Source organism: Chionomys nivalis, chromosome X (genome assembly GCF_950005125.1).
Source record: "Chionomys nivalis chromosome X, mChiNiv1.1, whole genome shotgun sequence".
In the NCBI taxonomy this organism is placed as follows: domain Eukaryota; kingdom Metazoa; phylum Chordata; class Mammalia; order Rodentia; family Cricetidae; genus Chionomys; species Chionomys nivalis.
In genome coordinates, this window is record NC_080112.1 from 27,496,161 (window position 1) to 27,523,268 (window position 27,108).

The window sequence follows — 27,108 nt, forward strand, 5'->3', positions numbered from 1 at the left end:
TTCAGGGAACACTGGCAACTATCTTTGCAGCAAGTTATAATTTACAGATTGCTCTAAGGAAATGCTACTTCACTTGATTCTTGTCATCTATCTCATGCTAATTTCCACAGAGAATAAAATATATGGAGTTCAACTACACAAAATTCACAAAAGTTACCATGAAAGTCTTCCTTGAAAAATGTATAAGAAATCACTCATGCCCAAGGTATGAAGAAGATGAGACATGAAAAAGAAATAAAGAATAGATAGTCAAACTAGCTATATTATATAAATCTAGTGAACCTGGCTTCTCAAAAGTTCAATATCTTATGTTAGACAGTTTTTTTTCCACAAACAATATTGAGTATATACATTTAATCTTTATTTTACTTGAAAAATTCTGAAAAGCAACAGACAAAAATTACAAAAGTCAATGAAAATACATTGAGGACACAACACACATGGAGAATGAAAGCACTTACAGAAGAGTTAAAATAGAAATGACTTGAGTTCAGAAATTTACAATTACAAAAGACAAGAGACATTAAAGTTATCAAAACTTTTAAGAGCAGAAAAAGGAATTTTAAAATAAAACTTTCTTCTTGAAACATTTAAACTTCTATGAACCCCTATATTATAGGTTTAAGTTGACTGTCATTTCATGAGCTATAATATCATACATCTAGATAGAAATTTTAAGAGATAAAATTATTAGCCTCTAAGATCTAAAACCAGCTGTTGCTTCATAAATTTTTATCAAAAGGGACAAAAATGTCATTTCTTTAAAATATAAATTTCTCACTTCAGTTATCATCAATATCATCAATTTTTTTTTTTTTTTTTGGTTTTTCGAGACAGGGTTTCTCTGTGTAGTCCTGGCTGTCCTGGAACTCACTCTGTAGACCAGGCTGGCCTCAAACTCACAGAGATCCACCTGCCTCTGCCTCCTGAGTGCTGAGATTAAGGGCATACACCACCATTGCCTGGCAATAGCATCAATTCTTATTAAAATATTCTAGGTAGTAGAGACTAAAAAGGGGTACTTAAATATTTATTAAAAACCTCAAGTTTTGATAGCCCTTAAGCATCTGTACTGTTTTTAAAAGATTGAGTTTTATATACAGAGTACTTATAGTATGCTTCTAGTATATAAATCTGTCATTCATAAGGAATATACAAAGTTAACTATAACAGACAACCTTTTAGTATTTTCGAGTTATAGATTAGTAATTTGGGAGTAACAGATATGAGTTTAGGATGAATCAAGACTTAACAACTCCTCTTGTTGCCTTTGGTATCTTCTTAGTACAACTGACATCAGTTGTTTTTTAACCATGTGTGACCATTATAACAAATCAGTTTACTAATCTGTAGTGAGTATATTTATTATGCATAATAAGGCATGCAAATTACTTCACTGTCCATAATCAGGTCAAATTTAGTCCGTTACTTCAATTCCAAATAAAGTGGTAAAACATTATTCCAGAATTTTTTTGAACCTGGGAGTCCATTCTCTAAAAGTTGTTTTGACTCCACTGGCATTTTAGACCTCCGCTCTTTCCCCCTTCTCCCTGGGTGAGTACCAGGCTTTTCCGAGTGTGTTCCATGTCTGCCATTTTTCATAGAACCCTTTATTTTACTCACTTTTTGAGACTGTTTTCTGTCTTCCTTACTTTCATTTTCATCGTCTTTTCTACCTACCTCCTTATATTCCCCTTCTTCCCCACCATATGCTTCTTCTTCCTCATTGTCATCACCATACATCTCATTTTGTTCTCTTTCTCCCCTCTCTTCCTCTCCTCCTTCTTGTCCCTCTTCTTCCTCATTTCCTTCCTCTGCATCCTCTCCTCCCTCCTCTTCTAGTTCCTCCTCCTCCCCCTCCTCCCCTTCCCCCTCTTCCTCTCCTTCCCCTTCCCCCTCTTCCTCTCCTTCCCCTTCCCCCTCTTCCTCTCCTTCCCCTTCCCCCTCTTCCTCTCCTTCCCCTTCCCCCTCTTCCTCTCCTTCCCCTTCCCCCTCTTCCTCTTCTTCCCCTTCCCCCTCTTCCTCTTCTTCCCCTTCCCCCTCTTCCTCTTCTTCCTCTTCCCCCTCTTCCTCTTCTTCCCCTACCCCCTCTTCCTCTCCTTCCCCTTCCTCCTCTCCCTCCTCATCCTCCTTTCCTTCTCCCTCTTCCTCTTCTTCCCCTTCTTCCTCCTCTTCCTCTCCTTGCCCTTCCTCCCCTCCTCCTTCCTCCCCTCCTTTATCATCTCCTTCCCCCTCTTCCCCTTCCTCTTCTTCCCCTTCCTCCTCTCCTTCCCCCTCTTCCTTTCCTTCTTGCCCTTCCTCCTCTACTATCTCCTCTTCCTCCCCTTCTCCTTCTTCCTCTTCTTCCCCCTCTTCCTCTCCTCCCTCTTTCTCTTCTCCTTCTTCTTCCACTCCTTTAACGTCCCTTTCTCTTTCTTTCTCTTTCCTATCTCCTTCCTTATTGTTTCCCTCCCATTCCTCTTCCCCACCTTGCTCCTCTGATGTGTCTTCTCCCCCCTCTTCCTCATTCCTCCCCTCTTCTGGCTCTTCTTCCCCTTCTTCCTCCTCTTCCTCATCTTCATTTCCTTCACCCTCTAGTTCTCTTTCTTCCATCTCTTGGTTTCTTTGCTCTCGGCTTCCTTCATCCCTCTCCATCTTCTCTCTTCCCTCAGCCCCCTTTTCCCCTCCTTCCTCCTCTTCTAAGTCTTTCTCTTCCATAACCAAGATGTGCCTTTCTCCCTTCCTCTTTGTCTTCCTGTCTAGTTTGTCCTGCACCCTTTGCCACTGTTCTGCTCCTAAACTACTCTTCTCACAGATTTGATCACTTTCACCCTCAGATCCATCCTCTACCTCTCCCCCTGACTCTCCCTCACTTTCACTCACCTCTTTTTCTGTACTGACATCTGGCAGGGGTTCTGTTTTCTCCTCCTTTCCTTCTCCTTCCAATTCCACATTTTTCTCTTGTACCTGAACTTTTTGCTCCACTACTGCATTTCCTTCTGGATCCTCCGGTCCTTCCTGCTCCTCTGGTATCCCTGACAAGTGGTCATACTTAAGATCGTATTTTGCAGCGAACATGCCTGCTTTGGATTCGCTCTCACTCTCTTGTTCAGCACATTTCCTGCTGTACCATAGGTAGTGCTCAGTTTCCACTTCATCGTCATCTTTCTCGTCACTACTAGCTTCTACTGGCTCGGGCTGCTCCAACACCTCAGCTCTGCCTGGCTGACTTTCTCTTTCGCATTCAACGTAACTGTCTGGTTCTTCTACCACTTCTGTTTCACTGTCAAAGATCAAATTCTGCTCACTGCTCTTCATTTCCTGAGCAGTATCTTTACTCTCTTCGCTCTCAGAATTCATGTCTTTGTCTTGTAAGTCATCGAAAAATGGATCTGATTTTGCACTCTCTTCCCCGTCTATGATATCATTCACATCTGTTATCTCCATCACCTCAGTTTTCTTCTCAGGGGCTAGTTCTTCAGTTTTTTTCTGTTCTAGTTCCTCTTTTTGTAAACCCTTCTCAGCAGTGTTGACCTGAGGCCCTGCCTGGTCTAGGCCATTACCTACTTCCTCATCTGAAAATGCTCCCATAATCTCGGCTGGTCGTATCATGAAGATCCCTTTTGCTAGATATTGTTTGTATACTGTCTCCTTTTTTATTTTTGATATCTCTTCATATTCATAACTATCATCATTTTCAGTACAAGGTGTACTTTCCATCACTTCCTCTGTAAAGTCTTGATTCTGTAAAGTTTTTGAAGTAACCATCAAACTATTATTAATTGGCAAAGGCATCAAAGTTATATAAATCACTGTACAGATTTTACATTTGTATCTATAACAGCTAGGGAAGGCTCACATTCCAACTTTATAAATTATTAGATTTAAATAAATTAATAAAACATGAGTCATAAATTAACAAGCTAATAGAAACAGTATAACAAATACAATCATTTTTACTCACTCAAGTAGTCCTGACAGAGCCTAACATAAAAGCAGCATGTGAAATATGGGGTGCACATCCGTTTAAAGAGAAGGGGTTCCCATTGCTACTGTTTCTGGGTCTGCTCTTTAGAAAGTTTTGAAATTTGAATCCTAAGAGAGACAGTCCCAACTGCCAGAACTTATTTCTAATTGCATGTGCCTTTCTTTTTCCAACAACCCAGAAAACTTCAAGCCTAGCATCTAAGACACTGGAAGGAGAGACACAGGAAAGATGGCGGCTTGAGGCAGAGTAAGTCACTGAGGTAGTGGGCACTCATGCTCCACTAGCCGTGTCAAGAGACCAGCTCTCCCATGTTCAAAGACACGCTGTCACTCACTGTGTCTCGCACTTCTAGAGCGCTACCTAAACGTTTTTATAATTCAGCAAAATCTTCCTGCATTTTATAGGATCTGGTTTTAAGAATTTTAACCTAATAATATAGCAAAGGCAGTAGAAACATTAAATGATTTCCAAAGCCAAACCTCAAAATAAATTGCTTTATTTTAGTAACTTCCAAATACCTCATATTTTTATTTCATTGGCCCCTAAAGTCAGGAGAAGCAAAAATAATGAATTTATCATTTATCTAGGGTTGTGGAAATCACATGCTGTTTTTTACTCCTGACATTGTTACAAACTACAGTGCATCTTTTTCATTCATCTACAGCTACTTACTAATTTCCAACTTTTATTTAAATCATGCTTTATGCTAATCCTTCCTTAATAAAGTCCAATCTAAATATTGTAAAATGATTATCAAACACTTTACACTAAAAAACAACTCACAAAACTTTAGAGCTAGAAAGATGTAAACATTCTCCAGCAAAGTCTCATAGTGACTCATGCAGTCATATACAGCCAAATTAAGGGCTACAGTCGATAAATAGCAGCCTTTTCCCTCAAGTTCCAGCTATGATGACTGACTATTACTTGGCCGAAAAGAATTGTCATAACTTAGGTGAATAAGTGCATGAGCAATTCTAGCAATGAAATTCTTTGAGAAAATATATACCAATAAAAGAAAGCAAACAGAAGTCATCTACATTGGATTCCTGTCTTTAAATTTTACTACAAGTGAATGATTACCTTTTTGTCCTCTTTACAAAAAAAATTTCAAAGAAAGATAATTAAAACTGTTCTTACCTACCACAATAATAGCAATAATAATAATAACTCTATGTGTTATACCTTTTGTTTTTGAATTGGTGAAAATTTTAATGATGTCTCACTGGAACTCAGGTCCATCACATGTGTCTGAAATAAATAAAACATATGTTCTAGATAAAATGGAAAAATTATATATGAATAATAAATGTGAAGAAACTCAGACCTTACTACAATCTATTTACAACTGCCAGCAAATGATGTCGAGACAGAAAAGCTGCTGAGAACTCAATGAGCCTGATACTCGAACATTGCTTAAAGCAATCCAATACCTTCCAGCTTCTCTATATTAGAAGCAAAACAGGAGCCCTTCCTACTTGTTTAGGTGGATGGAGTGTCAGAATGTGATACTGGAGTGGCCTTCTTAGAGATGGCTGGAGCATCGGAACAGAGTTGCCTGGAAAGAGATGTCCCAAGACCAGTGGCATTAAATGCTGACTGGCCAGGCAGGAAGTATAGGTGGGAAAACCAGACAGGAAGTAGAAATGATGCAATGAGAACAGGAGAATTCTGGGAAGGAGGAAGTTGATTCTTCCCGACTCCTGCCTAGACTTTGAAGAAGCAAGATGTGAGCTGCCCTACTAAGAAAGGTACTGAACCATGTGGCTAGCATAGATAAGAATAATGGGTTAATATAAGTCATAAGAACTAATAAGAAGCCTGAGCTGATGGGCCAATCAGTTTTATAACTTATGGAGATCTCTGTGTGATTTTCTTTGGGGCTAAACAGCTGTGGGAACAGGGCAGGACATAAACCCCAATAAGCAGGCCCCGTTCAAGTTACAGGAAAGTGTGCCTTAAAGGCTGGTAAGAACAAGGGACAAAATGCCTCAGGGAGCGCCGCTAGTGCAGAATTTTGTAGTTAGGCTTTACAGAAATCCTGGCATGAGCTAAAACATTTCTGAATTTAGCCTTTGCAGGCCTAGATTTTAAAAAGATAAAATCATTTATTCAACAAAATACTATGTCTCATGACATTTCCGTACATGCAGTGTATATTTCAGCCACACTTCCTACTCTACCACCCCTTCTCACACCATTGTCCCTGCCACCTACATAATTCTCCTTCCGTTTTCATGTTAGAATTTTTATTTCCAGTCAAGATTCCACACATGAGAAACAAAATGTGCTATCTGTGTGTCTGAGTCCATAAGCTTCTATTTGGTTTCCTTTGTGCTATGGCACTGATCTCCACCCACCAAAGAGCCTCAGGACCATAAGAAATTACACTGTGGGCTGCGGAAGACATAGTCTAGATAAGACAAGAGACCTCAAATCACACAGGAAACTCGTTCTGGAGTATTGATCTGGATTTCCAAGATTACTATCAGGGTGTTGCAACGGGGGAGTCATCCTGCAATGGGTCTTACTATCTAAACTTCACTGCTCTAAGAACTGAAGGTTCCTATCTTCCTATCTTTGCAGCCATATTATGCAGCCTCCTAATTGAAGCATTCTATCTTGAAGGGAAGCTCGCTAAGACTTAGGAAGTAGACAAATCACAAGTGTCAAGAAGTCACAGAAACATGTAAGCTTCATTCACAAAGTCCCTCCTTCCAGGTTATATAATCAGTAAGGACTACTGGTGATAGGAGACTGATCAGCTGAGTTGCCTTCAAGGTATACAGGGGGTTCCAAAGAGGTACGTTTTGGGCAGCTTCACACATTCTAGGACAGGATTTTCAGTGATTAGACTTTAGAGTCATCTATGCACTTGTAAGTAGCCCGCAATGAACCATTGGCTTATCAAGTTGGACTTTGGTGGTATTGTTAATTTGGTGTTGTTAGTTTTGTGTATAGGATGGATACATGTTTGTTTATGTGCCCCAAACAAAAGATGCACAATAGTTTCCAGGTAATATTGCATGAGTTTGGTAGGTAGCAGCCTAGAGACAGGTTGGCCTGGAGGAAGAAATTCTACACAGTGGGAAATTAGAATGCAATGCTGAGTGGAAAGGAAGGTGTTTTTCTTGACAGGAGCCTCAGGAATCCAACTTTCAGAAACTAAAGCAAAGAAGTGTATAAGATTCTGCATGACAGTTGTGAGTGAGTGAGTGTGTGTGTGTGTGTGTGTGTGTATACAGAGAGAGTGGGCTTACCAGACTGACATTATGCACATCATGTCAAAACTTACAGATCACTGCCAAATATTCCACACAAACATTTTAGCAGGAAGTTCAGTTGTAATTAAACTCAACACTACACAACAAACGGATATCTCAAATGTATACCAGCAGGAAAGAGGTGCTAAATAGGAGTATCTCACATAATAGTGTAAGACGTATCCTTTCCAACAAACATGCAAATCTCAACATAGAAACACACTATGAAGGCTGTGGCCTTTAGGTGATGGGATTACAGAGTAAATTCTAAGACTGACCGGTTACAGATTGAGACTGCAATCTCAAAGGCAATCAACAACAAACAAGCTATACAAGGAAACACTTGATTCGATTTAAAGGCAAATCAATTAGAATAAGAGATTTATTAAATTAAAGACTAGAGAGAATGGAATAATGATGTGTTTCAATTCATATAAAAAATAATTGCCAATCAAGATTATCATACCTAGAATGCTGGCTAGTTTTATGTCAACTTGACACAAGCTAGGGTCATCAGAGACGACAGTCTCAATTGACAAAATGGCTCCTGTAGGCAAGCCTATAGGCATTTTTTTAATTAGTGATTAATGTGGAAGGGTTCAAGCATTGTGGGTGGGGCCACTGCTGGGCAGGTAGTCCTGGGTTCTATAAAAAAGCAGGCTGATCAAGCTATGAGGAGTAAGCCAGCTCCCCTCCACGACCTCTGCATCAGCTCCTGCCTCCTGGTTCTTGTGCTGTGTGAGTCCTTGCCCTCAGTGCTTTTGATGACAAACTGTTATTCAGAACTGAGTAAAATGTGAAATAAACCCTTTCTTCCAAAGTTGCTTTTGGTCATGGTATTTCATCACTACAATAGTAACTCTAAGATACCTAGCAAAGTTATCCTTCAAATTCAATGTAGAAATAAAGACCTTCCAAGATAAGTTTGCACCAATGTAAGCCATGATTAATAGACTAGAATCACAGATGACAATCAAAGCAACCCTACACCTAGAAGAGAAAGGAGACCAAACACAATCCTGAGAGCACTGAAAAGAATACCTCTCGCTGTGAGACTAGTCATACAACTGAGAAGCAGCTAGCCGCCACTTCTAGGATGAGAGGAAGACATGCTAAAGCAAGAAGAAATAAACAGATTTTTGGAAAGAACTAAATCGGTAACATATATTCACCTTTCAATAATAACTTGAATGTAAATGGGGTTAATTTACCAATCAAAAGACACCAGTTGGGTGACTGTATTTGGAAACAAAGAGTAATATACTTTAGGCAAAGAACTGCATCAAGAATACATACAGAGAACTGAAAGAGGTGGAAATTTATTTCAAAGTGAATGGACTCTAAAGATAAGCAAAAGTAGCTATACTAATATCTAACAAAATATGCTGAAAGCCAGGATTAGAATCCAAGACTGTCACTACTTATTGATCAAGGAAACAATTCTTGAAAAATACATTAAAATACATATACATACATACATACATTCACCAAATACTGAAGTATTCGATTTTATGAAAAAATACAACTATAGGTGAAGGGAAAGATATGCTCCAACACAATAATGGTGGTGACTTCAGTATTGTATTCTTATTCAAGAAAAAAAGCAACACAGTAATGTTACATATATTTCAACAGATGTAGAATGCACATTTCTTGACATCAGCATATGGAACATATGTAAGACCATAAAGGAAATTATACAAAATTCAAATACATTTTAATTTCTAACATATTATCAGACTACATGGAATAAAAGAAAATAATAGAAATCAATAGAAAGAAAAACTATAGCCATTACACAAACACATGGAAGTCAAATAATAGTTTTCAGTGACTATCAGACCACTGAAAAATTCAGAACAGGTAAATTTAAATGGAGTACTACTCAGCAGTAAAAAACAATGACATCTTAAAATTTGCATGCAAATGGAGGGAACTAGAAAAAAAACATCCTGAGTGAGGTAACAACTCAAATGAACAAGGTATGTACTTACTCATAAGTGGATACTAGCTGTAAAGCAAAGGATAACAAGCCTATAGTCCATGACCCTAGAGAAGCTAAGTAACAAGGTCAACCCTAAGAGAAACATATATAGATCCCCCTGAGAAGGGGAAATAGACAAGATCTCCTGAGAAAATTGGGTGCATGGGGGAGGGGGAGAAAGGAGTGCAGAAAGGGAGGAGGACCAGAGAAAGGGAGCAGGGAGGAGAACAGAAGGGAACGGGATAGTTGAGATGGGTGAAGGACAGATATGAGAGCAAGGAAAGAGATACCTTGATTGAGGGAGCCATTATGGGGCTAGCAAAAAATCTGGCACTAGAAAAATTCTCAAGAATCCACAAGAATGATCCCAGCTAAGACCCTAAGCAATAGAGGAGAGGGTGCCCGAACTGGCCTTGCCCTGTAGTCAGATTGATGAATATCTAAAATGTCAACATAGAGCCTTCATCCAGCAACTGATGAAGACTGGGGCAGATATCCACACTGGAGCACTGGACTGAGCTCCCAACGTCCAGTGAAAGAGCGGGAGGAGTGAGAACATGAGCAAAGAGGTCAAGACCATGATGGGGACACCCACTGAAAAAGCTTACCTGAGCTAATGGGAGCTCACCAACTCTTGTGAGAAAGGGAAAGAACCAGCGCAGGACCAAACTAGATCCTCTGAATGTGGGTGACAGTTGCATAGCTGGGGCAGACTGAAGGGCCACTAGCAGTGGCACCATGATTTATCCCTACTTCTTGTACTGGCTTTTTGGAATGCATTCTCTTTGGATGTATACCTTGCTCAGCCTAGATATAGTAGGGAGGGCCTTGGACGTTCCCCATCAATGTGTCTTACCCTCTCTGAGGAGTAGATGGGAGGGTAGGGTGGGGGAAAGGTGGAGGGAATGGGAGGAGGGGAGAGTGGGAACTGGAATTGGTATGTAAAGTAAAAAAAAGATACTTTGTTTTCTTTTTTTAAAAATAAAATAAATTAGCAAAATATATGAAAATGGAAACACAATATGCCAGAACCTGTGGGCTACAGAGAAAGCTGTACAGAAAGGGAGTGGATAGCAATGAGTGAAGACGTAAACACACAAAACAGCCAGAGAGATCACAAAACAACAATGTATCGCAAGGCCTTAAAAAACAAGAACACAGCAAAACCCAAATCAGTAGAAGGAAAGAAATGATACACAATAAAGATCATATCAGAAATGAATTAAATGGAGATTAAAAGACCAGCATAAAAAGGCCATGAAACAAAGAGCTACATCATTGAAGCATAAATAAAATGGACAACACCTTAGCTAAACTAACCAAAGAGAAAAAAATCCAAATGCATAAGAGATAAAAATGGGACAATGTGGAGAAAAAGGAACACTTAAAACTCTTAGTAGGAGGATAAACTAGTATAGCCAGGATGCACAGTGCAAAGGTTTCTCAAAAGCTAAGAATAGAGCTATTTATTATTTTAAAATAACTATTTATTATTAAATTACTAATTATTAAATATTACTAATTATCAAAACTATTATTAAAAATAACCTAATTCTTCTACTAGTTTGGGGTTTCTATGTGAAAGAAATGAAGTGAGCATACAAAAGAAATACCTGTAAAGACGGGAGGTGGTGGCGCACGCCTTTGATCTCAGCACTCGGGAGGCAGAGGCAGGTGGATTTCTGTGAGTTTGAGGACAGCCTGGTTTACAGAGTGAGTTCCAGACAGGCTCCAAAGCTACAGAAACCTGTCTCAAAAAACTAAAAAACCAAAACAAAAAAAAACCCAAAAAAACACCAAAAACTGTATACACCCATGTTTAGTGCAATAAAATCATTAGTTAAATTATGGATTCTGTCAACAGATGAACAGATAAAGAAAAATACACATACACTCTCTCTCTGCCTTCGCCCCTCTCTGTCACACACACACAGACACACAGACACCCCAGGGTGTTTAATTCAGCCATAAAGAATAATCAACTCATGTCATTTTCAGGAAAATGGATGTAACTGTAGGACACATATTTTACACATAAAAGAATATAAAAAGTATATACACTCAAGTTCATGGGGAACTAAAATTCACAAAACTCATATCTAAGTAGACCAAAAATAATTACCATATTTAAGATATCAGTAGTTTCACCAAGGTTTTCTGAATCCACTGCTGAAGAATTTTCTGTCTCTGTCTCTTTGTTCATTTTATCTTCAAAATAATCTGAATGAATAAAAGCAAAAAGTCAGACTTAGATCTAACAGAAATGAGAAAAGCAAATGAACAAAAAAAATCGCTCTATAATACATCATGGGGTCTAACTGCATCCAAGGCCTTCTAATCTTGTGATTGGAGATGAACAGTGGTCATTCATAGTAGCAGCACATTTTCAAACCTCACACTGAGAGTTTACTGTGCTGACAAATATTTAGCAACAGCTTCATTCACAAGGACATGCAAACAGTAGTCCTTTGGAAGAAGACCTTCTCAGGTAAGCTGTCTGTATCAAGCACTGCCAACTAGCCTTAAGACAGTCTCAATGACCCCACTCCCCTGGTATTCTCACCTCACTGTGGCTCCCCTTGTATATGATATGGGGCTTGAGTTCTATGTGCGTCATCAGCTAAGTAAAGTGAGCATAACTGTGCCATGACTGGAGTTTCTTGGTCACACATGTGTGTTTTATTTCCATATTGTGAGCATTTCTATGAAGAAGACTATATGGCAAAGATGTGAAGTGCCCTGCTAATGATCATATGAATGAGCTAGGAGTCCACTCAAGCTTCCAGATACTACCAACCCATTCAAAAGTGCAAGTCCATTAAAGAGCCTGAGCACGAAACACTCAGTCTAGCTGCCCTTGGATTCTTGATTCTCGGAAGTTGTGCCAAACAACAAATATCTATGATTTTGATCTGCTAAATGTTGGTCATTTTTAAATGTAGCCATGAAACGCTAGTATAATCATTTAGAACTCAAAAACTGGTAATATCACAAAGCAGAAAATTCCAAATCAATTTGCTCTATTGGAACTATTTTAGTTTTGTCTGCCACTGTGCCCTTTTTGATCTCCTGACTATATATTATGAAATCTCTATTTAAAATGTCAGTATACACTCATTACTTTGTTTTGAATCCTTTCAACTAATTGTAATTGAATGTAAATGAATTTAAATTGTTCATTTTTACATTCCTTCCATATGAGAATATGCAGAGAAAACTAAAATATACTAATTATTTCTGTGTTTCAATTATCTATATTTAAGATATAAGGCTGGTGGTGTGTGTGTGTTCATTAACATACAGAAATGTAACTGTTTATCCTTAATGAACTCATACTCTAGAAGGTATGTAGAACATAGGATACTGGGTAAAGAAAAAAAATCGCATATGAATATTGGGAATAAGAAAGATTTCACTTGCATGGTATATGCAAGGATGTATAGAATTCTGAGAGGTAGGTGGAGTTATAGGTAGAAGGGGAAGAAAATCAAGCCCAATACTAACAACGCAAAGAAGCAGAGAGAGACCCAAGAAAGCAGTTTATGTTGAAGATTTCCCACGTGTTTGAAGCATATGTTTAACCTATGTTGGGTTAATCCCACGACAATGAGAGGAAAGTAGATTCACTGACTCTTCTGGTGCTCAGTTCCTGTCTCAGTTCTGTCTGACTCTGCAGTACATGCTCTTTTCAGGAAGTTAAACTGAATCACTCAGTTTGAGCAATAGCAAGCACCATACGTTAACATCTGAGGCTGTGTTGTGAAAGTTTCAGATTGTAAGTAAGTACAGGGATTATATGGCTATCCTTAATATCTCAAACTTTCAGAAAAGATTTTATTACTCTGTGTGTGTGTGTGTGTGGGTGTGCGCGTGCACACGCATGCACACACACATGGGCAGAGGCTAGAAAAGAGTATCTGGTTCCACAAAGCTGGAGTCACAGGTGGTTGTGAGCTGTCCAACATGGATGCTGGGACCTCAACTCAGGTCTCTTCAGGAGCCAAGTACTCTTAGCTGCTGATCTTCCTCTCCAGCCACCAACCTCTGACATTTTGACATGAAAGCAGCCACTCACAATACATGAAGGAGCCAGGATAGATGGTTTCCATAAATTTCCACTTACAAAAGTAGGACACTAGATAGATTTGGCTCATGGGCCATAGTTTGTTATCTCCTAACCTAGATGAATACTATAAGGAAATATTATGGAAAGATGAAGCTAGAACAACAGGTGGGACTCATATGGGAGATTTTATACTTATTTTTATAAAAATGAGGAATCATTCACAGGACAAAGAATAGGTAGGCATTATACTGTACTTCAAAAATAATGTGGAAACTGTCACAAAAGTATAGATTAGAGAACCAGAGAATGTAGGTTTAGAAAAGATATCAGTTTCTTTTGCCTCAGGTTCGATTGAGAAAATGTGTCACAAGACCTGATCTACTTTCTGTTACCACCTCCCTCCCTCTCTCTCTCTCTCCCTGTCTCTCTCTCCCCCCCCTCTCTCTATCATCTATCTATCCATCAATGTATCCATATACATTTGTATCCAACTTCTCATTTTTCTGTTACAGTGTACTGTGTCTTCCCTGCTATGAAGACTGTTCTGTATCCCAGCCTTCCCTGTGCTACCGTGCTCTCCTAGACTACTGGCTCACCTCCATTGGCTTACATGTGGGATTCCATTGTGTCCCACATTGGTCTCACAATCCCTCCAGCAGCCAACCCAGTTCTTTGGGCGGCCTCATAACCAAACAGACAAAATAATGATCTAGAGAGCTTATCTCCTCTTTACTTCCTCATTCTCCTTTCATGCCTCAACTCTAAGCACTCTGGCTTCTGCCCAGATCTTGCCCTAGAGCTTCTCAGGTTGACGTTGCTGGTGTTCTCCATGATGCCAAATGTACTGGGAACTCTGTCAGCTCTTTTGTGCATTCAAATTACTACTCTCTCAAACACTAATTTCCTGAATCCATTGTTCCTAACTAAAGTTGGTCCTTTTTCCTTTACCTTCTAAATGACAGTCTGACTTCCCTGCAATCCACAGTAACCCAGAAGTGTGATTATCTTAAAAGCTCAACTGGACTAGAACACATCAGGTAAAAACACCATTAGACTGAAGAAAACTATTCAGTCCTAATAAGTATCTTCTAATCTATGAAATGAAGAATATTTTTCTTCCCGTTTCTTTTTTCAACAACATACTCACCTGAATTCCCACCCCCATCTTCTAATCACACTGGTTCCCTTTTCTAAGGCATTACCTCCAAATCTTTGTCTCTATTTTCTTTGTCTGGGATGCATATATTCTGACTCTTTGAATTACTTTACTTTTAAATTACATTTAGTTTTTTTAAAATATTTATTTATTTATTATGTACACAATATTCTGTCTGTGTGTACGCCTGCAGGTCAGAAGAGGGCACCAGACCTCATTACAGATGGTTGTGAGCCACCATGTGGTTGCTGGGAATTGAACTCAGGATCTTTGGAAGAGCAGGTAATGCTCTTAACCAATGAGCAATCTCTCCAGCCTCTAAATTACATTTAGTTATAAAAAATTTAGTTTAAACTTTAGACGAAATTCTTATTGACTCTAGCTACAAAATATAGAATTACGTATCACTCTACACTGAAATCTCCTGAAGTGTGAAAAAAACTTTCCTATGCTATAAACCTGTCTCTCTCTCTCTCTCTCTCTCTCTCTCTCTCTCAACACACTCTTTGGCACAATCTGCTATTATTTTCAACATTTTAATTTTTTTTTGAAATTTTTGTTTTTGAGCATCTCAAACATGTACGCAGTGAAATACGATCATCTCGATCCAATACATCGCCCTCTAATCCTTCCCATGCTCCCTCTCAACTTGGTAACTCTTTTATGTTTAAGGCTAAACTGACGCTGACGCATATTTCAAAGTATGCCCTATGAGAGATGCATGCGACTACCTCATTACTGATGTCCTGCTTATCATGCCTTTTCCATGGCCTGCTCTTGCCAGGGTTCCTGGCTCTTTATTAATTCAGTCATTTGCCTAGATTCCTCAAAGATATAAAAGTCATCTCTGCCATGCTTTATCCCCAACCCCTAGGTTTCATTTTCAATATTATTGGTGTGTATGCGTGTGTGTGTGTGTGTGTGTGTATGGTATGTGTATATGGGTACTGCATCATATGGCATGTGTGTGAGGTCAGAAGACAAGTCGTGGAGTCAGCTCTCTCCTTCCACCTATATGTGACAGTCAGAAACGAGCCCCAGTCAGCAGACCTTCACAGCAAAGGCGTTTAACCTCAGGGCCATCTCATCTGCTTTTGTTTCCTATTTAGTCCCCAAACTACTGTTTTTCTGATCCCTTAGTCATGAGCTCATATTTAGGTATACATTAGTAGCTAAGAAACACTAATATCTCCAAATAAAGTTATGTAGAAGAGGTGCAGAATAGTTAGTCGGCCATTTCTCTTTTAACCTTAATGTGGGTTCAAGAGATCAAACTCAGGTTCTCATTCATACCTAGCAAGGGTCTTTATCTTCTGTGTCATCTTGCCAGACCTTTAATTCAGTATTATTAAACCCATTTCAAACATAAAGAACCCAGGGCATGGAAAAATTAAGATGGTCCCAGAGTTTAGAAGTAGCACACCTAGCATGTGATTTAGATGAGCTGAACTACATAATTGCACGCTGAAGCACATGAGCACAGCACAGACTTCCATTGACACCCTGACCACTGTAGTCGCCAGCTGAATGTAGGAAGGTCACATCTTCTCTTTGAGCCTTGCTTTTCTTAGCCATAAAATAAAGACTATTTTCCCACCAAAGTTATGGAATTTGCAGGCCTAGAATGATTCTTTGTGTACTGCCCACTGCTCCATAGAGTCGCTGCTACGATGAGTGGTGTATGGAGTGTATAGATTTCCGCTCCAACTAGAAATACCACACTCTAACTAGACGGAAGATAATATAGCAAACTGTAAAACACAGGTGTTTCATTTCTTTCTAGTTCTGGGAATGAATCTCAGGGCCTTACCCACACTAAACAACTACTCTGATTATCCCACCGACCTATGTTCTGGCCCATAAGCATGAACATGAGAGGAGTGCCAGTCCCATTTCCACTGAGAGCAGACCAAGCTTACCTGAGTCCAGTGGCCCTACCGAGTCCGAGGGGCTTTGCTCTGAGAAGTTCATAGACAAGCGGAAAGGGACTGAACTGGGGGAAAAGAAACCAGCAGAAGTTCCCTCTAAGGGAGGCAGTGCTCCCACCAGTGAAGCAGAACCTGGCGGTCTCTCCTTTAAAGAAAGGTTAAACAAACTGTCAGATGATCTTACATATAACAGCTGCATACACTTTCCTGTAGTTACTGAAAATATTGAAGAGAAAAAGCCTTCAAGTCTGCCAATGTTCCACAACATGCGCATAAGCATTCCCAAGGCCTCAAAAGCCTTGTGCTTCTGTCTTTGTATCGTCGGTCCCCTAAACTGTCTCCATCAAAGTCTATAAGTCTATTTTTTATGTTAGGGAGTGTGTTTGTGTTTCAGCTGTCTACCCTGAGAAACAAAAAGTTGTTCATAAGAAACAGCTATTACCACAGGCTGATGGGACAGTCTTCATTATTCCATATATATTGTTTCATAATAAAATACAGATATAACTTCAAAAGGAATACATCTTAGAACTTAAAATAATTTTCAAAGCTTTTAAGTATTTAAATATTTTCATTTTAAAGAGATGTAACTTATATAGCAATTTTAAAGCATAGAAGAGAGTCTCTAAACGTAATTAGTAGGAAACATTCTGTCTCCAAGTGAAGGACTTACTTCTCTGTTGCCCATATTTCATTGTTTATAGACTACAACCTTCCATTGTTTAGGAGGTTTAACCAAAAGAAGGCAGCATTATGTTAATATTATGTGCTCCATGTTTGCTGTACAGTAGAACACTATCTCTTATACTAATGCTGTGGTGTATATTCTTAAAGCTGTGTTACACGGATAAAAATGTTCTTATCACAGAATGTAACAAATAGTCATCATATATCAACATATAGTTTAAGGAAAGATCAAGGGACCACTTACTTTGAGCTAAGAAAGATCTGTACGAAATGTGCTGTGTGTTTGATAATGATCTATAAACAAAGGTTATTCATGATAATTTGAATTTTCCCATTTGTATTCTTTAATGTCAACTCCAAACTTATGTCATAAAGTTTAAAAGCCTTTATCTCTGATCATTTTCATCTTAAAAGACCCTCCCTTAAAAAGAGAATTGTTGCTATTTTATTTGCAGTGGTTGACAGCGCTTATCACACACACTAGACCACAACTGTACCCGCTCTCTTCGCCGCAGACGTGCCGATAAAGATCTATTCAGTGGAGTTCCTGGGGTGAGGTCAGTGGTGGACATAGAACCAGTACTTAGGTAAGGTTCATACACTTCTTCAAATTCCGATTCATCTATTGCACCAAGTCGTGGGGTGGCAAAAACTAGCATGTGACATCCACCACAGGCAATCTGCAAGTGAAAATCCACAGAAAAATTGATCAATGCTAACATCAAACACAAATGGGCTAACAGTTATCAGATCAGCAACAAGACATTTACTTAGAGGCAAACCTCTGAGATGGTCTCACTCATGGCTTCTTTCTACACATAGGTACAAGTATGCATATACATATATGTGTATATATGTATATATGTATACATGTACAGATGTATACATTTACATGAATTAAACATAATTCTTTAAACAGATTGAAAATTAAAACCAATCTATTCCAACATTTACTTTCAACTTAATATAATCTAGAGAAAATGTCCTTGTCACAGTATGCATCTCATTAAAATTTAGAAAATGTTATGTTTTGATCTTTAAACAACATTAAAAACTTCACAAAATATCTAGAAAATAATAGGTATGTAAATTACTCAAGAATAACTAGTCTTTGACCATTATAATGATAAATATAAAACTCTGCACAGGATTGGGGCCTTCAACCTTCTATCATGGAGAGCAGGGGCAGCCACTAGGTACCCTGCTCTCAGGAACTACTGGCAGTTTACTACTACTGACGGAGAAGGGGACATTTTCTTTAGTGGTGTAGCCGTAGTGCACTGGCCGTGGTCTAGCAAATAGCCTCTCATCATGTAAGCAATCCTAAATTCAGTCAACCAAAAAAACGAGAAAAAGGCATGAGAGTGAGAGACATGCTAGTTGAAAGGAAGAAAGCATTGAGAGGGAGAAGGAAAAGGATAGGAGAGAGTAATGAGGAGATGAACGCAATCATAATACATACATATATATATATATGAAATTGTCAAAAAGAAAAAAGATGATGTCTCCAAATCTTTTCAAAGAACACTTTCTAAATTAAAGGCTTACAAGTCTTCAGAGGAAAATACAAGCACTCCGAACAAAATAATAAAAAATAAACACACTAAGGAGTTTGAAGTCGTAAATGCTTTGCACAAAAATGTTAACAAAACCCCTATGCTAATAACTGCAGTGAGAGAGAACTGAGTGCTCAGACTGCTTATCCAATGCCAGGGGCAGCCCTAGAACATGCACATGTGGGCAACAATGAACACAGAAGGGGATATGTATGCACTTGTTTCTATGTGTATGTAAAAATGGATAAAGGTGAGGATGTGAATTTGGGACAGAGGAGGCATGTGAAGGATGGAGAAGTAATGCAATTATGTTTTGATTTTTTATTACAGAAATTAGCAAATCTATCTCTGTAATAATCCTAAATACAAATGGTCTTAACTCACCAATGAAAGTCATTGAAAAAAGACCCTATACTATAATAAAATCCCCTGAAAAAAGCAACCTAGGGGTTTCTTTTAGCTTTCAGTTGCCGGTTAAAGCCCATCATAATAAGAGAGTCCCAGTGGCAGAGCTTGAGGGAAGTAATCACATCAGGTCCACAGCCAGGAGCAGACAAACGCATGTATGCATGCTAGTTAGTGCTCAGCTTGCTCTCTCCTGTGCACACAGTCCAAGGCCCAGTCTGCAAAATGATGCTGCCGACATTCAGCATGGATTTTCAGACTTCAATGAACCTAATTAAGAAAATTCCTCACAGGCACGCCCGCAGGCCAACTCAATCTAGACAATCCCTGATTGAGGCCCCTCCCCAGGTGATTCTAGAACGTGCCAGGTTGGCAACTAAAACCATCACAGTTATCAAATTAATAAAGGAAGGATTCCATAGTATGAAACACAATGCCTTTGGAGAAACAACATGAGCACTACCAAGTAAGCAGCATTTCCACATCCACAGTTTAGCTGCTGAAAATCCTGGAAACAATGCAACAGAAGACTGACTGATCACGAGGTGGCACTGAAAAGATAAATTCTTATCTGAGTGCTCAGCCAATAAATCATTTGCAACAGTTTTTACGTATTATCCGGTCTCTTCTTGTGCAGGGTTTGGGAGTGCACAACCTCCCCCAGGTCTGTTGCATTTGCCCTGTTAGCCGTGTGAGCAAGGCATTCTACTGGGTACTTGCTACATGAAACACAAACTTACAGGCATGGCACGCTCCAGCTTTGCAAGAGAAGTGAACATGAAGCGGAAAAAGCAGTATTTGTACAAACGTTCTTGAAGGAGCAAAACTGGAAACATCTAACATTTGCCTCTTACATAACTGGTTATGGTCACTACTAGATATATCTATGAAATGCTCATACAGATGTAAAAACGTGTTTTTATGAAATAACAAAAGTTTCAAAACTTGAAATATGAAACTATGCAAGAGGAAACGTGAAACTCTTACCAGTTGAACTGTAAATTTCAAAAAATTACAGCACAATGTAGGAAAGAACTGGTTGGTAAAATTCTCCATCCCGAGTCCTAATTTTCCATGTCGGCCATCGCCAAAAGTATACATGAGGCCTACATCTAAAATGCAAACAAAATCAAAGTTACTTGAGTTCCATTTGTACAGATCTAGTTGTAGACTCATATCTTCACTTCTACTGCAGTTAGCTTTTCATAGAATTCTGAATTGAATTGACTCTGGTCTACTGGCCTGCACAAAGTACAGTGTTTGGTGGTTCTCTATATAAGAGCAGGCAGTGGAAATGAGAACGGAACACTAAAGCTTTGTGGTCAAAGGCTTGTGTGTCTATTATGCATTGTAGTCTATTTAGGACCATCATTGGCCTCTGTCTACTACATGCCAGTAGAATAATCCTTTTCTGAAGCAGTGAGAATGAAAAATGTCTCCAGATATCATCTGTCTCTCCCAGGGGTGTAAATTTGTCACTGGTGGAGAACTAAATACTTAGAATACAGTTGTCTCTTTTCTTAATTTGGCTCCTGGGGTGTGCGACACTGCCAAACCAACGGCTGGAGTCAATCAAGCATTCCGACCAATCCCCATAGCAAGATCTGGGTCATATCTTGATAGCACACGATGATGAGCGATCCTGCCACTTCTAACGCCCACCGTCACACACTGACACTGCAGTTGCATTTAACTGCTGCACTTCTTTGCAAGCCCCTCCTTCACACCCTGCATTTAAAGGGCGTGTGGTGAGTGCCACAGAAGCAGAGGCCAATCAGGGCACAGACGAGCGGACATTCCCTCTAGTCAGGGCACTAAAGGCGGCTTTCAAAATCAATCCTAAAAGATAGAATTTAGCTCCAAGAAGGAAATAAAGCACCCTCCAGGCAGAATCAGCAGTACAAGGGAAAGCTTGTACAAGAACAGGCCAGGCAAAAGACCAGAAAGTAATCAGCAAGCCGAATATGGAGAACTTGGAGAGATCAGAAAAAGTACTATGCAAACAACTGAACAATCTATAATAAGGTTCACGATTCATAAAAAGTATATTCACCATCAGGGACAATTTAGGGTTGATGAAAAATGGCACTATGAACAGAGAAGCTAGCATTAGGGCAGCACAGTACGGGATACATATCAACAGCTCCTATGGGACATAGTGTTGTTACATGCTACGCAAAGGAGAACATCAGTACTTGATGATGGACAGGTCATTTTTCTCGAAGGGTTCTGTGGGAAAGACGGAACTATTTGTGGTAGTAGCTCACGTTTTCTAAGTTCTACTTCCCTAAACAGACACTATTGCATGAGCTCTGCTCTTTTTGGAGCTGTTTTGGATAGAAGGAAGGAAAACATAAATACAAGAATCTGAATTATTCAAATATACTAGAATTATTTCTGACTTTTCCATGTTTTACTTTGTTTTTAGATGAAACATTTTATAACAAAGCATGTAAGTTTTCAAATTCCCTACAGTGAATGGCTAAGTCACTTCAAGAGATAATTTTATTGAGTCTTACATTATCAACAGCATCTAATTTATAAGACTAAAAAGTAAACAGGCTAACAGAACATCTCCTTGTGTAATGCAGAAAGCAACAAAGAAATGAATTTGCTCAGTGGTTTTTGTGGTGGCCTTCAAGGAAAGGAAGAAGTCAGTCAGTCCTGAAACGCCCCCTGGTGGTCATCGCAGCGCCTTTCTCTCTCAACTATTTTGCAAAGGGAAGGAAGGAGTAAGTGGTGAAACGCCCCCTGGTGGCCAAAGCATCCTAAAATGTCCCTCAGCATGAGGACAGCTCTTCCATACTGAGTAGGTAAAGATAAGTTTTTCCTGTGTGATTTTTCTTTCTGGCTTGAGGAGAGTTTTGATACAAGTGGAAAAAGATTTTAATATCTTACTCTTCTCCAAAGGTCTAATTTAAGATTCGAAACGTGGATCATTTTTGTTTAAGGCAACTGCAGTATCAGTGTGTGACGGTGGGCGTTAGAAGTGGCAGGATTGCTCATCATCGTGTGCTATCAAGATATGACCCAAGAACTGAACTCAAGGCCTCATAAGCCTAGGAACATGTGTTCCCACTGAGTTATACCCAGTCCCCACATTTGTTTTAATCAGAATTATACTTTTACTTTTAAACTAATTTATAACTTTGTATTTAGAATATTAAATTCTATACGATGTTAGATACATTTATCTCACATAACATTCATTTTATAATGGATAATACTATATATATATATACATATATACATGTGTGTGTGTATATATATATATATATCTCAGAAAAATTATATCATACCAGTCATCAAAGCTGTATGATTTTCTCCACAGGAAATAAAACTTATTTTCTGATCCTTAATACGCTCAATGACTCTGGGTTCTGATGTTTCAAAAAGAAAAGTGCCAAGGCCCAGTTGGCCAAACTGTCCCAGTCCAAAGGCATACACAACTTTCTCTGGAAGGAAATGAACACATACATGAAAAGAGTTGCATGGAGATACATCATATGTGAGATAATTTCAACATTCAACTTTTAAAATGTACATGAATTGCCAGTGAAAGAGCTGTCAGAAAAATACTGACATGAAGTGCAAACTTTCAAAGACAAAAGAAGAAAAAAATTGGGTGTTACAAAATAAATATCTGGGTATGATTTGTCTTTTATGAATAACCATAAAAGGAGTTACTGCAATCATGAAGTAGGTTAAAAGATGAGAGAACTCCCTGGCATGTATTTATAATTACCACATCATCTCAGAAACTCGCAAATGTTACTAAACAATTTCCATTCACTGCCACAATTAAAAAAATTTCTACAAAGATATCCCCCTTTAAAAGTAGTTCAATAAAATTATTTTACAAAATACAAATTATGAACAGGAGGTACAGCACTTGCCTGGCATGCACAAGCCACAGAATCTCCCTGTAAAACACGGTGGCACACACACATACCTAATCCAGAATATAATTTTCAAAAGAATGAAAAATTATAGTAGATATGTTAATGTATTCATAAGCAAATTTTCTTTACAATACAGGAGGCCTCCCACTATACGATGATTTAGGTGACCTTTAGAGTCACCAAAGCTCCTTCAATAAATAATTCAGAAAATTTGAGATCATTTATCATCTAGAGATGGGAAGCTGAGAAGCATAAAACATGGCTGACTACAAAAGAGTTACTGTAGAAACAATGTGGCTGGTCTGTATACTGAGAACATGCTGGCGACAACGTGGCTGGTCTGTACTGAGAGACATGCTGGTGACATGGCTGTTCTGTGTACTGGGAGGCACGATGGTGACAATGTGGCTGGTCTGTGTACAGAGAGACACCCTGGTGACAACATGGCTGGTTTGTGTAGTGAGAGAAACACTGGAGACAATGTGGCTGGGGCTGGTCTGTGTACTGACAGATACCCTGGTGACAATGTAGCTGGTCTGTGTACAGAAAGACACCCTGGTGACAACGTGGCTGGTCTGTGTACTGAGATACCCTGGTGACAATGTGGCTGGTCTGTGTAAAATGTGGCAATGTAGATGGTCTGTGTACTGAGAGACACACTGGTGACAACATGGATGGTCTGTGTACTGCATGTCAACGTGGCTGGTCTGTGTACTGAGAGACACACTGTGACAACATGGCTGGTCTGTGTATTGAGAGACACACTGTGACAACGTGGCTGGTCTGTGTATTGAGAGACACACTGTGACAACGTGGCTGGTCTGTGTACTGAGAGACACACTGTGACAACGTGGCTGGTCTGTGTACTGAGAGACACGCTGGTAACAATGAGGCAGGTCGCTGTACTAAGAGATACACTGGAGACAACATGGCTGGTCTGTGTACTGAGAGACACGCAGGTGGCAATGTGGCTTGGCTGTGTACGGAGAGACACCCTGTTGACAACATGGCTGGTCTGTGTACCTAAAGACACACCGGTGACAACGTGGCTGGTTTCTGTAATTAGAGACACACTGGTGACAATGTGGCTGGTCTGTGTACTGAGGAGCAATCTGGTGACAACGTGGTTGATCCACATGTGTACTGAGAGACACACTGGTGACAAGTGTGGCTCATCTGTGTACTGAGAGATACCCTGGTGACAATGTGGCTGGTCTGTGTACTGAGAGAAATGCTGGTGACAATGTGGCTAGTGGCTGTAGTGAGTGACATGCTGGTGACAATGTGGCTGGTCTTTGTACTGAGAGATACTCTGGTGACAATGTTGTTCGTCTGTGTACTGAGAGACAAGTTGGTGACAATGTGGCTGGTCACTGTACTGAGTGACATACTGGTCACATTACTGTCTTCTGTGGAGTCTTAGGAAGGAGAGCAGGAATCCCTCTTTAAAGGCAGATATAAATTTTCACATCCTTAACTGCAGCCAGGTGGCAAATTCCTCACATCATCTGATATTAACACCTTACCTAATAAATCCTAAAGAAATCCATCCAGGCAATTTTAAAAACATTTCAGAAAATGAAAAGAATTCATTTTCTGAAGAGTCTATTTAGCTCATCTGAGAATGAAGGGTACCAAGGAATACTTAACTATTGCTACATATTTTACACTTTTCTCTCTAATAGAATGCCTGAAGGCTGGAGAGATGGCTCAGTGGTTAAGAGCACTGGATGCTCTTTCAGAGGACCCGGGTTCATTTCCCAGAACCCACACTGCAGCACCAGCCATCTGCAACTCCAGTTCCAGGTGATCCGACACCCTCACCCATAGTATATACAGGCAAAACACCAGTATACATTGCATAAATAAGTAAAGAAATCTTAAAAATGCTGGAAACATAAATAAGATAGAGATGAAACTCCTTACAGAAACTATACTTGGAACAAGGGTATGAAGGCATATTGGTGCAATGGCAAGAGATTCCTATTTGAATATATCATATCATGTCTTAACTAGTAGATTACGTCGCACACTGCCTGTTTTAAGTGTACTAACTTTTCCCTCTCTGTTTTCTTCCTTTATCACATTTTCTCCTTAATTTTCCCATTCACTGCCTTGGAGATTAAATTACACTGACATTTGTGAGCTGATCAACTCAGGTGCTGGAATCCAAACTCAGGTCCTCATGACAGAAGAGCAAGTTCTTTAAACCACTGAGCCACACCTCTCCAGCCCCAAGTATTCTTATCCTATCCTAATAAAAAGGACTGTGAGAGTGTCACTAGCTACTAGCGAGTGCAGAGAAGAGTACAGCAGGCTCCACACATACCTGTGAGAACCACAGTGTGCCCTCCACCGCAGGCTACTTGGAGCACCTTCTCAGGAATCCCTAGCACTCGCTGGGGTGATCTGTGATTGATCAGCAGCTGGTTGGGAAGACCCAACTTCCCATTCTCAGGTTCTCCAAACGTGTACAGTTCCCCGTCCGCTGTGAGAAGAAAAGGAGAAGGATTAATGGGGACATAAATGTAAACAGACTACTGGGCCTCTGGCACATGTTCTCATGCTCTCCAAAAGCCAGCAACCAATTAAATCTGACCTTTCTTCAGGTGTGTTTCACTACAAGGTAAGGAAACAAAGCTGGATGTTTTTTCCCTCTCAGCTATTTTATCTCGTACCCTTCACAAAGAATTCTCGACTAAAGATCTAAACAATCCCTTTAGCTTTTCCAGAAAATACAGCAAAAATTGTCTTACGCATTCTCTATACCTTTATGTCATGCATGTGTGTGTATATGCGTTCATGGTACCAGTGATTAAGTCTAGGGCCTCAAACATGCTAGTCAAGAGTCTGACCATGGAGCTAAGCCCCAGTATTCTTTAGAAGTTTCATTTTTCCTGACTTGGTTTCATTAAGTTGACCAGGCTGGCCTTGAACTTAGAATCCTTCTCCCTTAACCTCCTGAGTAGCTAGAATTATAGGCCTGAACAGCCTGGCTCAAATAGTTTGCTCCAGAAATCTCGGTTATGTATGCAATGCGTAAGTTGAATAGCTGTGAAGGTAACATTTTGGTTAGATGGCGCTATAAACTATTTCCACCTTGTCCACACTAACACTGTGAGTTTCTTGAAAGCAGAGACTTTCATATTCTTATCTGTAATCCCACAACTTACTTGCTGAAGCCACTAGTAATTATGCTGCTATGGGACTGGAGGAAGCATACCACATCATGAGGTTGTTGTTCCATACAAAGAAACAACACAGTGACTAGAGACGTGCCCAGGACACGCAGGCAGTGCCTATTATATGCTGCTGTTACACCTTCCTCTTCCTGGGTATGGCTAGGGTGTCCGAAGATCAACCAGGGTTTGGGAAGTGGGTCTCTGGCTCAGATGCAGCATCACCTTGGTTCTGACTAGTACATGAAATCATAGAGCACAGCTCTCCAGCACAGTTGTTAGGAGAGTAAAGAAAATGCCTTTGTAGTTCAAAATGCCTTTGTTATTGTTATCTTAGAGCTATAGACTTCTAAAAGAGAAGTGCTATGCTTTTACCAACATAACTTTCTACAAAACACTCTTAAACACGTTTAGTATTACTTTTAGTCTTCTGACAATTGCATGGCTGTACGACCTTCTCTCACAGCCCTCCCATCAAACCTTTCTCTGCTCCACCCTGCACTCAATTCTTAATTGTGGCCTCCTGCATGAGCCCTGGTAGAGGGTATCTACTGCAGTACTCACAACCTACAAATGGCTATTCTACTGAAAAACCAGGGCTCCCCTCCCTCTGTAACCATTAACAGGCTTAGGGGGTGGGGCCTCTTGAGCCCCCAATCCATGATGGGCACCCCATCCTGTGCAGGTCTTGTGTGAGTAACCACAGTACTGTGACATCATGTGTACAGCAGTCACATCATGGCCAGAAGACAGCATTTCAAGTCCTCCTCCGTATCTTCAAGCTCTTGCATTTTTCCTCCTGAGATGTTCCGTACGTTTTTGAGGGGGTGATATGGATAGGTGTCCTGCTCAGGGTTGAGCACTCCGCAATCATGCTGGCTCAGCACGTTGTCCGTTTTGGGGCCTCTGAATTAACTGCTGTTCTAAGAGAATCCACTAAACTTTCATCTGGGCATCTGATTAAACAGTCAGAAAGAAAATCACAACCATCCTTCCATTGTTACTCGCAGAGCTG

General features: G+C 39.7%; 1 protein-coding gene across 3 annotated transcripts in view; it reads right to left on the bottom strand.

Annotated features, from left to right (window-relative positions):
- Positions 1 to 27,108, bottom strand: part of Rpgr (retinitis pigmentosa GTPase regulator) — a 49,030-nt gene that overhangs the window by 13,202 nt on the left and 8,720 nt on the right. Inside the window, exons 7-14 of one of the 3 annotated variants that reach the window (XM_057759711.1) lie at positions 25,244 to 25,402; positions 22,312 to 22,467; positions 20,000 to 20,124; positions 17,549 to 17,731; positions 16,356 to 16,509; positions 11,337 to 11,434; positions 5,153 to 5,218; positions 2,863 to 3,723 (exon numbers count right to left, since the gene is read on the bottom strand). In XM_057759711.1, the coding sequence (XP_057615694.1) occupies positions 2,863 to 3,723; positions 5,153 to 5,218; positions 11,337 to 11,434; positions 16,356 to 16,509; positions 17,549 to 17,731; positions 20,000 to 20,124; positions 22,312 to 22,467; positions 25,244 to 25,402 (1,802 nt within the window). The remainder of the gene's footprint in view (positions 1 to 2,862; positions 3,724 to 5,152; positions 5,219 to 11,336; positions 11,435 to 16,355; positions 16,510 to 17,548; positions 17,732 to 19,999; positions 20,125 to 22,311; positions 22,468 to 25,243; positions 25,403 to 27,108) is intronic. The other 2 variants (XM_057759712.1, XM_057759713.1) reach the window with 2 other exon arrangements.